Source organism: Typopeltis vanoorti, chromosome 3 (genome assembly GCF_054136105.1).
Source record: "Typopeltis vanoorti isolate ZY-2024b chromosome 3, IOZ_Tvanoo_1.0, whole genome shotgun sequence".
Classification (NCBI taxonomy): Eukaryota; Metazoa; Arthropoda; class Arachnida; order Uropygi; family Thelyphonidae; genus Typopeltis; species Typopeltis vanoorti.
Window position 1 is genome coordinate 131289572 of NC_143551.1, and position 14578 is coordinate 131304149.

The window sequence follows — 14578 nt, forward strand, 5'->3', positions numbered from 1 at the left end:
ACACAAATTGGCAGGTGTGAGGAGGGTTTAAAAAGATGGACACAGGATTTTTGCCTTCATTCTGGTTGTTAATACCATCCATAGTGATGGCACCAACCTCCACCCAATATGCTTTGTCATGAAGCTGTACTACCTAAACAATTGCAATGCTGTGGTTGCGCTTCGAGAATTTCATCGCCTGAAGAAATGTCAAAGAGGTCCGCTATCTCTATGGGTTTTGTAATTAATGATTGGTTGTTTTTAAGAAATGGGATAATTGGGACCTGGCAGAGGTCACAAACCAATCAGTTCACCACAAGTGACTGAAGTTGTTATTGCCATTGTGGAGCAGGCCATGAATAACAGTATTGGTTCCTGCAGTGCACATACTGTATCAAGATACATAGATATACCTTACACAACTATCTGGAAAATTCTATGGAAGATTCTGCATTTCTACCCATTGATTATAATCTTGATGCAGGAGTTGCACTCACAGAATTTTGAAAGTCATCTGACATTTGCTTTAACATTCCTTGCTCAAGTGGAGTTGGACGCTGCATGGCTGTGGATGATTTTGTGGGAAGATGAGGCTCACTTTCACCTGAATCCATTCAGATGAAAGTTGGAGCTGTGAATACCCACAATTGCTAGGTATGGGCTACACAAAACCTGCATGCAATCCAGGTTACTGTCTCATGTTTGCAGCTTCATTTATCATTGGACCATTTTTTGAAGACATTTGCCAGTAGGATCATGTGACCTGCTCAGTTACTGCCGAGAGGTATCACTATATGATAAACAATTTTATTGTGCCACAGCTGCAGCAGCGCCTGTGCATGAATTCAGTCATTTTCATGCAAGATGGGGACTCCTCCACACATCAGTCAATCCATACAAGAGGTTCTTTGAGAACATTTCACCAAAGTCCGAATGATCAGCTGTGCTTTTCCCACTTCATGGGTGCCTCATTCACCTGATCTGACTCCCAGTGACTTTTGGCTCTGGGGATTTCTCAAAGACAGTTTATTGCGATCATCCTGCACTGAAAGACAGCATAACACAGCATGTGCATAATATCAGCCCTAACCAGCTGCATTCTACCATTTGAACACACTGTGCAAAGGATGCACTTGGCATATGGGGAAAGGCAGCAAATTTAACAGTATAGCCTGTGAATGCATAATGGAAGTGAGTAAAAAAATGTTATTTATTTAATCTTGTGTTGCTTTTTTCTTCTTACACACATTGAAAAATTACTACATCTATATTTGGTACTTCATACAGCACCGCTGGTGGTGAATTGAACAGTATAGCCTGTGAATCTCCCCCCCCTCCCCCCTCAGATAACACTTCTGCATGGTGTATTGCTTCAGGTTTTGCAGCATTTGGTGTAGTGGGCGATGCTCCACGAGGATTTAAACAGGGATATTTTAATTTTGATCACCTGTATCTTCAATCTTGAAAGGTACCTGTGGCATAATTATAAAACAACAAAAATTACACAATAACTACAGTAATAAACTTGAATAAAAGTAAAAATATTTTGTAATATTTTTGTACTATAAACAATAATACATCATCAATGTGTACAAGCAAATCAAAAACAGGAATACAATATACATATACCAATCAGTTTACCAATTTAAAATGGTTGCTTACATGCTAAAAATTAACATTAAAAATAAATAATATGAAAACTATTTTTGATATTCACTTAAGATGAGAATCTTAAGTGGGGGAGAGAGAGAGAGAGATAATCATTCCGATTCAGGTTAGGCCAATGTAAAAGGGCTTCACAACTCTAAGAAAAGCTCTTCATATCTAAAGCTGCTTCTAGGAGAGGATTGCTTCATCCTACAGAATACTCTGTTTAGTGTCAGTACTGTGCTGTTCCAGACCAAACTTTTGAAGTTTCACATATACAATGTATTGAAGTTTATCAATTCTTCTTTTTCTACAAACCGCCTATCTGCCCAAATTATGTCAAATTCACAAGATATCTGGTAAACACTAGCTAAAGATAGAGCCAACAGTTTGTATTTTGTAGATGGTAACACATGAAAAATTTTGTTAATAGGAAAATATGTGACATTAAGTTGAATTCTACTAATAGGTTCAGAGAGACCAGCAGTATAAGGAATTGGAATCCTGTAGTTCTAGTTTTCATCTTCATCCCCAACCCTTTCTTAGCTTTCATTACATCAGTGCATTTTTTGCTGTTTGGCATCATTCTGAAAATGAGCTTACCACCTTTCTACATTTGATCAAAGCCCTCACCCATGCATTTAGTTCACCATGGATAAAAGAAAATACTGGTAGTTTACCATTCTTAGACATCCTTCTTACTCACACAGCCTTCGGTACTTTTTCAGCCAGTGTTTATCAGAAACCCACCTTTACTGGCAGATACATTCCTTGAAAGTCTGCTGATCACACCTCCCAAAAAAATCGATGTTGTCAAGTCATTAATTAATAGAGCTGATAATTGTGTGCTTCTCTTCTTCAAACTAACAACAACTTCTCGCTAACAAAGCTTTAATGAAATGAATTACAACCCTCATTATATTCTAACAGATAATTAACTCGTATGTTCCAAACCTGACTAGAGTAAGTACTTGATCTCATGGAATACAGACAAATCCGTGAAGCCTAAACAGTAGTAAAATTTTTACAATGAAACTTTCATCAATTTTCTCCATAATATCGATGATATCAAACACTTTCAGAAACACAAACTTTTTTTGTTTCTGCCTACAGGAAACATATTTAAAACCCAGTGAGCACCCTACCTTCAGGAATATCACTTGTATACAAGGAGAGAACTGGAGATGATTTTACTCATGGTTGAGTAGCTATCCTCATGGGAATTCACACTCCATTCCATCATGTCCAGCTTAATTCTGCTCTGGAAGCAGTTGAAATTTTCCTGTCTGCGGGGTTTCTTATCACAGCATGCTCAGTATATTTACAAAACTGGGTTATTATTATTATTATATTGGCTCCTCCTTGTAGTCAGAAGACTCATTGTAGGAGACCCAATTTATTCACACAATCTATCATATCTCGCCTTGAACCCATTAACAGAAAATGCACTCACAACTCACTCTGGTAACCCATTCCACTCATTCACAACTCTCCAAGCAAAAAATCTAGTCCTCACACCCCTACTAACCACACGTTTATTCAACTTCCAGGGATGCCCCCTTGTTCTGGTCCCTCTAGTTAAGTGCTGAAACATTTCCCCTGCATCTGTCCTAGGAAAAACCTTTAAGCAGTGTAAATGTTTCTATCATGTTGCCTCTTTTTCTCCTATCAACAACTTCTGCAATCCACACACCTTCAATTTATCCTCATAGGGAAAATTCCACAGGCCACTCACCATCTTGGTCACTTGTCTCTGAATCCTCTCCGCTGCTTACTCATCCTCAAGGAACCAGACTTGAGTACAGTAATCCAGACGTGGGTGTATCAAGGCCTTATGAAGAGGAATAACTTCCTTATCTCAACTTCTTAATGTGTTCTTCAATAGCTAAGTAATCTTATGGGCTGCCTTAGCAATATGCCCTCTAAACTTTAACTCTCTGTCTATTACCACCCCTCAATCTCTAGCTTCATCTATTTCCTGGAGCGCAATGTCATCAATGTGATACACAATTTGTAATCTATTTATTAATCTATTTACAATAAACTGATACTCATTAACTTTTGCCCATACTGACAGCCTATTTAAATCATCCTGTAAACTCTCAACATTGACTTGATTAACTGTCACTCTACCTAATTTTGCATAATCAGCAAACAACTGAATATTTCGTTGTTGAAGGTTAACTGAATTAACTTAACATAAATTCAGTTAATTAACTGAATATTTCCTACATCATTTATTTACAAATTAAACAACAATGATCCTTACACCAAACCTTGCAGTACACCACTAGTCCTGTTTCCGCCTTGATTCTGCCCTCCATATACCACTTTTTGATATCTCTCCAGCAGTTACCCTCTTTTCCATATATCCAGTGTCATATCCATCCCCATTTGTTTTAATAGCTTAACATAGTTCTATGTGATATTCTGTTAAATGGCTTTGCAAAATGCTTATTTTGCAAATAAGCATTTTGCAAAATTAGTAAAATTATTATGTAGCCATTACCTTTATCCAACTCTAATGTTACTCTATTATAAAAAGACAATAATTTATTAAGGCATGACTTACCCTTCACAAAGTCATGTTACCCCTCACACAGTATCATGTTTTTATCCATACATTCTTGAATTTTCTTTTTGACCAATTTTTCCAGTACTTTTACCACCATGTTAAGGCAGCAGTAGCACAATTTGCTACTGCAGTCTTAAAACTTCCTTATGCAAGGGAATTATTTTGTTCTCTTTCCACATCCTTGTAACTCTACTAGAGCTGAGACTTAAAATAGCCTCATCAGAAGCATTGCTAGTTCTCATGCATATTCTTGCAAAACCTGAGCTGATATTCTACCTAATCCCACAGCTATATTTATATTGAGATTCTGCAATATTGTAAGGACCTCCAATTCATCCATCTCTGTTCCCGCATTAGTGTGAGTCACATATGTTAAAGCAGTAATCGCACTAGGATGATATATCCTTGCATAGTGTCACTCAGTAACTCGACTATTTTGTCTGCTTCTGTCACCTCGTGACTATCATCACTCATTAAGTATACATTAAATAAACATCATTGCTCATCTTCCATAGTCATTCTTTCTCTTACTTGTCACATAACGAAAGAACTCTTTGGAATTTCCTTTGGCCTGCTCAGCTTGATTCTTCTCGTAATCTGATTTTGCCTTCCTTGCCATGCTAGTCACCTTTCTTGCCTGAGCCTTGTACTGTTCATGAGTTTGCTGGTCCCTTTTCTCTTTATATCCACAGCATTTTCTTCTTCTGCAGCTCATGCTTAATGATATTATTCATCCATCTAACTTCTATCTGATTGATCCTCCATACCTTAGGTATACAATTTAATACTGCTTCCTCTGAATGAAACAACTATATCCCATGCACTAATAACAATCTTACCCTGCCATGTTTTATGCCATGCCACAGATTTAAGCTTCTTCCTAAGCTTGTTATAATTGTCTGCCTTTTAGTTCCACATATACCCCTTTTGACAGAATATTCCTCATGTTGTACAATCTTCCAAGTCAAGACCACACGATCACTTTCACCAATCAGAGGCAATGTGTTCACCTTGGTTATGGATAGCGCTTGTGATCCTATGACCAGGTCCAAAACCCTCCCACCTCTAGTCTCCTCCATCACATGCTGCCTTAAGTGATTATCTCTTAGTAGGTATATAAATTCTATTTCCTTCCTGCCATGTAATCTTTCTTCTTTCCAGTCTATATCTCCATAGTTGAAGCCCCCATAATAATCACTCGAGCTATGCTCATTATATTAATTTGGTGATGTGTGTCTTCCAGATCATCTGTGGAACTCCCTGGCATATAGTAACAATCAAATGTATATATTTTGTCTTACTACCCTTAATCTCACACCAGACTGCTTCAAATAAAGAGCCACCCTCCCGCCTATCTCCTATTCCTTTTTGGCTGCAATTCATCCACTGTCATCAGCAGTACCCTTCCCTCATCCTATCTTCCTTGAAAATACTAAACCCTTCACATTCTATCCCTGTAACCATATCATCTGCTTTTAACCAAGTCTCACTAATGACTATAACTTTTGGTGAGGCGGCACTAACCAATGCCAAAAACTTCTCCCTGTTGTTCCTGATATTTCTGTCATGAATTTATAGAAACTGCAGCATCCCTTTAGGCCTCCCACCCACTTTTTACTTTCTAAATTGACTATCCTATTCAATATTTTTGCTTGAGAGACTAGATTCCACACTTTTGCATTCACTCATCTCATGGTTGCCTTCACTCAAACTAACCTCCTTCCATCCTAATAGCTTTAGTTTTTTTTTTCCTCAATTTGGTGAAAATTCAGGAAACTTGTACAGTGCAGTCCATCAGCATTGTATAAGTCCTTCTTTCCATCAAACACAGACCATAGATCCACAAATCCTACATCATTCCTTCTGCACAACCTACATATAGTCTCATTAGTTAGCAATGCCCTTCTCCTCAGTTTACCTCTATTCAGAACTCTATTCTTTTCAGTTCAGTTTTGCCTTTTCTAACAACTCCTTTACATTCTCCCTCATAAAGTACGTCTTGCCTCTCAAATCATTTGTTCCAACGAGGACAATCATTTCCTTCGACTTACCTTATTGCATCCAGTTTCGGTGACTGATATCGTGAAGTTTTGCTCCAGGGAAACACAATTTTGGAATGCTTTTATGAAGCATTCCCTTGATCATTGAGTCTTCATATATAATTTTCTCCTTAACTTGTTTATCTTGTTTGTTAGCATGGTCTTTATTATTACTTCTGACCACCTACTTCCTTCTCTTGTCAGCCCTGCTAATCTCTTGCCACTTCTATAATTTTTCAATTTCTCCCTTTGTCTTGTGAAGAATAACATTCTTATTTCTTTATTAATGTCCATTTTATTTTCTATTTTCATGGCCGCTTGTTTGACATTAATGACATCAATTTTCATCCTAACGTTGTACAGTCCACTCTACTAAAATTTGTGATTTTTTGTCTCCTAATAGGCACTCGCTATTGAAACATTTAATACACACTCTCCAGTTTCAGTTTCCTTCCACTTATCCTTTAATTTTCTTGATGAATACATTTCACACACACTGTACTGCACAAAATTCCGCAAATTCAAATAACCTGACAACATGTCTACACTGCCATTGCTTTACCATGCGTAGGATCCATATGGTATCATAATATTAGGGTTTGTCGGTTTTTAAAAATCGTTTTTTTTTTTTTTTTTTTTGGATAAATTTGTGAAATTTGAAAACTGATTTTTAAATTAAAAAAAAACTTTTTTTTTAAATACTAGAATTAATATGTAAAAATAAATAAATTATTTAATTGAAAACATTAACATTTTGACTTGAAACTTATGTATATGTACTAGTAAGGAATCAGAAAATTATCTAAAGTGTGAAGATGACTATGGCTAGGATTTTTTAAATTCTCTTGATCTAGATAATGACTGTGGATTCCCTATGTTGTCTGACAATTACAAACAATCAATTTTCCAAATGAGAAAAATTTGAAAATTTTTTAGAAAATCTCCCTTAAGAGATAACATCCTTCAGAATTATGTAAAACAAGAAAAAGGAAAGGAATTATGTCTGATTCTTGACTGCCAAATGAGATTGAATAATTTAGAGGTCATGATTGAAAGCTTTATAACATTAAGAGAATGTGTTGTTTTAGCTTTGAATGATATTGGTGCTTCTCATATGTGGAATGAAGCCTAATATCCTAAAATCATGGAGCTTCTTAAAGTGTTGAGACTGGTATGTCTAGTAGCTGAGGCCTTAGGGCAGCGAGATGCCAATTTATTAACAAGAAAATTTAAAGGCTGAAATTAGGTTCAAATTATTAAATGCTTTAGAAATACAAATTCAAAAAAGAAGACAAGTAGGATTGGTAACCCTTTTGCTATATTTGCAAAATCCACAAAACATTTCAACAAAGAAATCTAGTGTATTTTCACTAGCTTCAAAACTCGATATTATTAAGTTGTATGGAAACAGATTCAGATCATGAATATATCAGAGATGGAAAAACTATTAATCAGGGCTGTGCTCTAAAAGAAGCCATGGAAAAATCAATTCATAGGTTTCTTGAGGAACCTGAAGAAATAATATCAAATCCAAAGACACTGAAGATCGAATTTTCAATATTTGAGGCAACCAATAAAAGAACAAAGAATTTAGATTTATTATTTGATGCCTTGATAAATGATAAAACCAGGTTCAGTAGCCAGTGAGAGAGTATTTTCTATTTCAGGCAATTTTGTATCTAGAATAAGAACAAGATTAAGTAATCGTTCAGTGAACATTTTATGCTTTTTGAAATCATATTTCCTGAAGAAAAATACTAAATGAAATAAAAATTTATAATTGATATTTTGTATGGATTTTAGTTATTTTAGTTGTTTTTTTTTATTTGGTTTTGTATGGAGTATATTTTATTTTGTTATATTTTTATAGTTCCACAAGTATTAAATAAACTGAAAAATTTTAAAATAAGTATAAATATTTTTTACTATTTTAATTATTATTATTATTATTATTATTTTTTTTTTTTTTTTTGTAAAAATTCAAAAACCGGTGTTTTGGAAATACTGGAATTCGAAAATCGTTTTTTCAGAAGTCAGTTTTTGTATAAACCCTACATAATATCTTTAAAAAAAAAAAAAAACATGGTTTACTTTCTAATTAAATAGCTCATTCAATCACCCAGTCATTTAAAATAAAAACTATAATAATTTAATCTAATATTTTATTAACTAAAATACGAAAAAAGTTACCTATCCTTCAGGAGCGATAAATCTACTCTACACACACACACACACAAAACACCACCTAACAGCACTATATTATGTGTAAAAAGTAGGTTTCCTTATTAGTTCTATATCACTGATGATAACGAGGGGCATATAAGTTTTTATAATCCAGAGATGTTTTTTAAATTAATTATACACAAGATTGTTCCTCCACTACTAATAACCTATAGTGTTTATTATTAGAGGACCATTTCACTGAAAATAGATATGCAAAATAGATATTTTTTTGTATGTGTGTGGCAGGGATGAAATTAAGTGATAGAGTAACTAAATATTTTTTTATATCAACTTTATATTTTAGGGATGAAGATAATGATTTAAAGTCTAAACTTCGACAGAAATTAACCAGAGAATCAGATGATTTTCTTGGACAGACAATTATCGAAGTTCGAACATTAAGTGGAGAGATGGATGTCTGGTACAATTTGGGTAAATCCAATTTAAAACGTAGTTACTGTTTTCCACCAATTTTTTATACCACTAACTTTTAAAATACTGGAGATTGTATGTTTAATAGTCAGACGTTGTTAGTTTATTATTATTATTCATTCATTCAATATAGTTCAATTATTAGTTTATAACAGTTGTTATAAACTAATAAGTGAAGATGTATATTGTGCTGTGATAATATCTTTTTTAATATTTTAGGATACATTCCAAGAAATGTAAAAAGTTTTTCACTTGGTTATAAAGTCAATTATATTTGCCAGGAAATTATTTTCTTTTTAATCCTTTACCCAAATGTATGCAAAACGTTTGTGTGTGAAACATCTTCATGACTAGGCTATTTGTATATGGGGCTGTATATATGAAGTCCTCACATCAGTTTCCTTAGTATCTCATAATGCAAAACACACTTCCTTTCAGGTGTGGTAAAGGGTTAAACAGTAATGTAATTTCTTATCAAGTGTAATTTACTTTATAACCAAGTGAAAAAAACTTACTGTCACTATCTCTAATACAAAGTGTTTTAATAATAAGGTGATACACCTTTTTTACCACATATATAGAAAGTGTATGACTTATGCATTAATTCAACCATGGTATCTTCTGGATCTAACTCCAGTCCATTGATCTGGCTCCCACTGATGACACCTCGTATTTCAGCAAGATAAGTTAATTTGGGTTTCTTTCCTTTGTTTTTCACTTTGATATTTTAATTTTATTTTACTGGTACTAGTAGTGGATTCTCCCCCATCCCCCTTACTAGCACTGGATTTTTTAAGGAAATATTAAATATTAAAATTGCTGGCAATGCAGTTAACATCTGCATTACAAGATTACTTTTGGCCGTTATTTTATAGTAGCTCAAATACAGCATTTATGATGGTGTAGAATTGACTGAAAGGTTTCTCTTATAATCAAATGCAGAAGATTTAATCTTTCTTCCCTGAGATAATGGTACTGATTCCTCCATGGGTGTGAACTCTAGGAACTGAAATTGCAGGATGTGAAAAAGTGATACAGGTGACTAAGGTTTTAAAAGAGATAGATTGGGCTAGTAAGAGTTATTCTTTCATACTGTATAGTAGAGGAAAATATTTATCACAGGAATAAGTATTTCATTAATGTTTTCTATATACAGGGTGTTCGGGATAAATTTGACATATTTATAATTAATTATACTTTTCCGTAAGTTACATGTATTAACACACACTTCTCTTCATTTAAAAGGTTGGACTCTTCTTCATTCATATACAAGATGTCAGAAAGGATGGATAGCTGGAACCCACCTGAATCATGGAAGAGAATAACTTGTATCATGATGATTCGTGCCGGCCATCAAAATAAGGATATTTCGACTGCTGCCCAATGCTCCCTGAATACAGTAAAAACAATCAGGCATGAACTAGAGACTTGCAATGGTGACTACGAGGATGTAGCAAGAAGAAAGATCCCTAGCAGACGATCTGATTGCGTTCGTACAGCAGAATTCCTCGCAAATCTGCAGGAACAGGTGTTGAAGATCCCTGGCATTGGAATTCGGGCTTTGTCACGTGAAATGAATGTTGCAGCCTCTACTATGAAGCTTGCACTCAATGAAGACCTCCGCTACTACTCATACAAGCGCCGCAAAGGTCAGCTGCTTACAGAAAAGGCCCGTGAAAAACGTTTGATAAACGCGAAGAAACTTCTAAGCAAAGGGAAACATCCTGCGGAACCACAAACAATCTGGTTCTTTTCCGATGAGAAAAACTTTTGCCAGGATCAAAAACACAACACGCAGAATAACAGATGGCTTGCATACAGTACAAAGGACATTCCTCGTGTAATGCAGACTAAATTTCCCCAAACTGTGATGGTTTTCGGATGTGTATCCTCTGAAGGCAATGTGATGCCTCCGCATTTTTTCCAAGAGGGCCTCAGGTTGACTTCAGATGGCTACGTGGAGTTGCTAAACACTGTAGTCAAGCCCTGGATAACAAGGGTAGCCAATGGTAGGCCGTATGTATGGCAGCAGGATTCGGCCCCTTGCCACACCTCTGGGAAAAGTCAAAAATGGTTGTCTGAAAATTTCTACGACTTCACCAGTCCAAATGTTTGGCCTCCAAACTCCCCAGACCTTAACCCCATGGATTATTTTGTATGGGGCGCAGTTGAAAAAGACACCAATCGCACTTCCAGTAATACAAAAGCCCAGTTAATGGATAAAATTAAAACAGTTTTTGCGGCCCTTCCCAGGGAGACTGTAGCATCAGCTTGTTCGAGGTTCCTAAGCAGGATTGAAGCTGTGATCGATGCTAATGGTGGTTATTTTGAGTAAATCTTGTTGATAGTATTGTAATTAACTCTGCCTGTAATGTTTTTTTGTCAATTCATTAAATTTAATAGATACAAAGAAGATTTTCTTTTTCCTTACGAAACTGTCAAATTTATCCCGAACACCCTGTATATTCCATTGGAAATCTCTCAATTTTTTCTGTTTAACCTGGCTTCCCACCATTCGAAGGTAGCACAGTAATTCCTGTAATCGTAGGAAGCCAAGTTTAAACAGAAAAAATCGAGAAATTTCCAATAGAATAAGAAGGAGTAGCAATAGTATTCAACACAAAATATGAGGCTAATCTTCTTGAATGGCACCCCGTCTCAAGTAGAATAATGTGGGCAAATATGAGAATGGGGAACTTGACAATGAGACTTATTTGTGCCTATGGTCCCACAGAAGGTTCTACTAAGGTAGAAGTGGAGGAATATTTTGAGGCGTTAGAAAAAAGCAACTGACACAATGAAAAAGGAAAAGTTGGTCCTTGTTGGGGATCTAAATAGCAGAGTAGGAAACGATTGTGAGACATACAAAAATATTTTCGGAAAATTTGGAGAAAAGAGCAAAGCTAATAATAATGGCAAATATCTGTTGGATTTCTGCTCAGGACATGGACTGGTTATTACTAACACCATGTTCCAACATAAAAATGTGCACAAATTCACATGGAGAGAAGAGGCAAGGAATAAGAAAAGTCTCGTTGACTATGTTATTGTTGATAGAGATGTTTTCTCTCGGGTTCAGGACACCAGAGTGTACAGGGGATTTGAAATTGAAAGTGATCACTATTTAGTCTTGAGAAATTTTTATGTAAGAAAGTTTTAAAGCGAATAAAAGTTGAGCAGCTCTCAGATGTGAACTGTAGACTAAAATACACAAAGATTATTGAAGAAAACATGAAAGAGTTTGAGAACAGGAATCAAACCTTGGAGATTCAGTGGCAAGCCTTGAAGAAAGCTCTGATTGATTCAGCTAGAGAGGCATATGGTGAAGTTGTCTGCAAGGATAGAAAAATTAAAACTCCATGGTGGACACAGGAAGATAAATATGCAGTGAAGGAAAAGAAGAAAGCATATCAAAAGTTCCTGGCAAATAAGTCAGCTTGTGCTCTTAGAGAATACAGAGACAAATACAAGAATGCTAAACACTGGGTAAAACTAGGTAAACAAAAGTCATGAGAGGACTTTGCCAAGAATATAGAAAATAAATATCAAGAAGTTGGCAAAATATTCTGGAGGTTGTTGAAGAAGCTTAGGAATGGAGGAAAGAGTGCTGTAAAAGAAGTTAGAGATGATAAAGGTGACATGAAAACGGGAGAAAAAGATATCCTTGAAGTATGGAGTAATTACTGTGAAAAACTGCTAAATGAAACAAGCAGTGATATCAGCACAGTAGAAAAAACACTGACCAGGCATGCAGTCAGGAAAACATATCCATACTTGAAGTAGAAAAAGCCATCAAAGGCTTGAAATGTGGAAAGGCAGCAGGAGTAGATGATATTCGACCAGAAATGCTGAAGTATGGTGGTATAAGAGTCTTACAGTGGCTGCAATGCATAGTTCAGAAAGCCTGGACAGAGGGATGATTTCCCGATGATTGGAGTTGAGCTCTCATAGTAGCCATATATAAAAAGAGAAATAAAACTGAATGTGAGAATTACAGAGGTATTTCCCTACTGAGTGTTCCTGGCAAGATCCATGCAAGTATACTTGAGAAACGGTTGAGAAGAATTGTGGAAGAAAAGCTTGGTGAAGAACAAGCTGGATTCAGGCCAAATAGAGGCTGTCAGGATCAGGTCTTCACTTTAAGACAAATAGTCGAGAAAGCATGGGAATATAAAAAGATCTGTATTTAAGTTTTGTCGATTTGGAAAAGGCATATGACAAGATGCCAAGAGAGAGAGAAGCTATTCAATATGCTACAGTTATATGGTTTCAATGGGACATTATATCAAGCTTCATCTTTATTTGAGTTGCAAGTCAGCAGTTAGAATCGAAGGAAGTACAGGAAGATGGTTTAATGTTAAATCTGGTATGAGACAAGGATGTACATTATCCCCTGTTATTCATTATCCATATGGATCACATCATGAAGGAAAGTGGTATTAAACATGATATCAAAATTGGAGATGTTAATGTCAGCTCTTTGCTTTATGCGGATGATGTTATACTTCTAAATAAATCCGCTACAAGTCTGCAAGATTCTCTGACTAAATTGAATAACTGTTGTAATAGATATGGTATGAAGGTCAGCAATAAAAAGACAAAGACAATGAAAAATATCAGAATCATTGAAAATGTCAACTGTTGTGAATGGAGAACCTGTGGAACAAGTAAAACATTTCAGCTACTTAGGCATAGTGAAGATGGTAAATTAAATTTAGAAATAGACAAAAGAATCAGCAAAGCTGGTATGGTGGGAAGTCAACTGAATAAATTCATATGGAATAAGAGAGAAATTAGTCGGAACACTAAATTAGCATACAAGACAGCGTTCAACCAATTTTAACTTATGCGTCTGAGATCTGGGTCAGAAGTAAAACACTTGACCAAAGACTAGAAACCGCAGATATGAGAGTCCTGAGAAAGATTATAGGTGTGAACAGATGGCATCAATGGCAATTTCATATTAAAAATGAGGATATTAGGAAAGAACTTGACATTGTCAGCATCCAGGAATGGGTTAACATAGCTAATCTCTGGTGGTATGGTCACTTAAACAGAATGGGCGAAGAATGATTAGCAAAACAAGTGTTCTCTGCCAGGTTGGCAGCAAAACGACCCAGAGGAAGACCAAGATATAGGTGGATTGATACGGTACAAAGTGCCTTAGATGATAGAAATATAAGATCTGATAATGTTGGAGTCTTGACAAGTAACAGACTGATTTGGAGGAAAATTGTAGATAGGAAGTTAGTAATGATGTAATTTTTTACATGTAGTACTATCATATCCTGTACACCCCTTGAGGGTACATGTCAGGAATTTGATGATGACGATATATATCAAACACATTAATGAAATGCTTATCCAGACATTCTGGAAATGGAATAACATCACTATTATATATTCAAGATACCAAGTAATTTTATATAAACTTGGTTTTTAATCCTATTTCCCAAGTAAGTGAAATTAGCTCCTGCACGTAGTGCAAGTCTGAGGCAACTCGTGGTAAAGGTGGATCAGACTGGCACTATCACGAGTTGCCTCAGACTTGCACTATGTGCATGCTCAAACTTGACTTACTTGTCTGTTTGCTTACTTGGGAAATAGGATTAAATACCATGTTTATTTAAAATTACTTGGTATCTTGAATAAAATATACCCAAGTCAAAAAAAACTTTCTATA

At 35.5% G+C, this 14578-nt stretch overlaps 1 protein-coding gene across 1 annotated transcript in view; it reads left to right on the forward strand.

Annotated features, from left to right (window-relative positions):
- The window catches only part of unc-13 (protein unc13 homolog), a 1156644-nt gene that overhangs the window by 707514 nt on the left and 434552 nt on the right, over positions 1 to 14578 (forward strand). The window contains exon 18 of the mRNA XM_090416011.1: positions 8768 to 8895. Within this exon, the coding sequence (XP_090272137.1) occupies positions 8768 to 8895 (128 nt within the window). The remainder of the gene's footprint in view (positions 1 to 8767; positions 8896 to 14578) is intronic.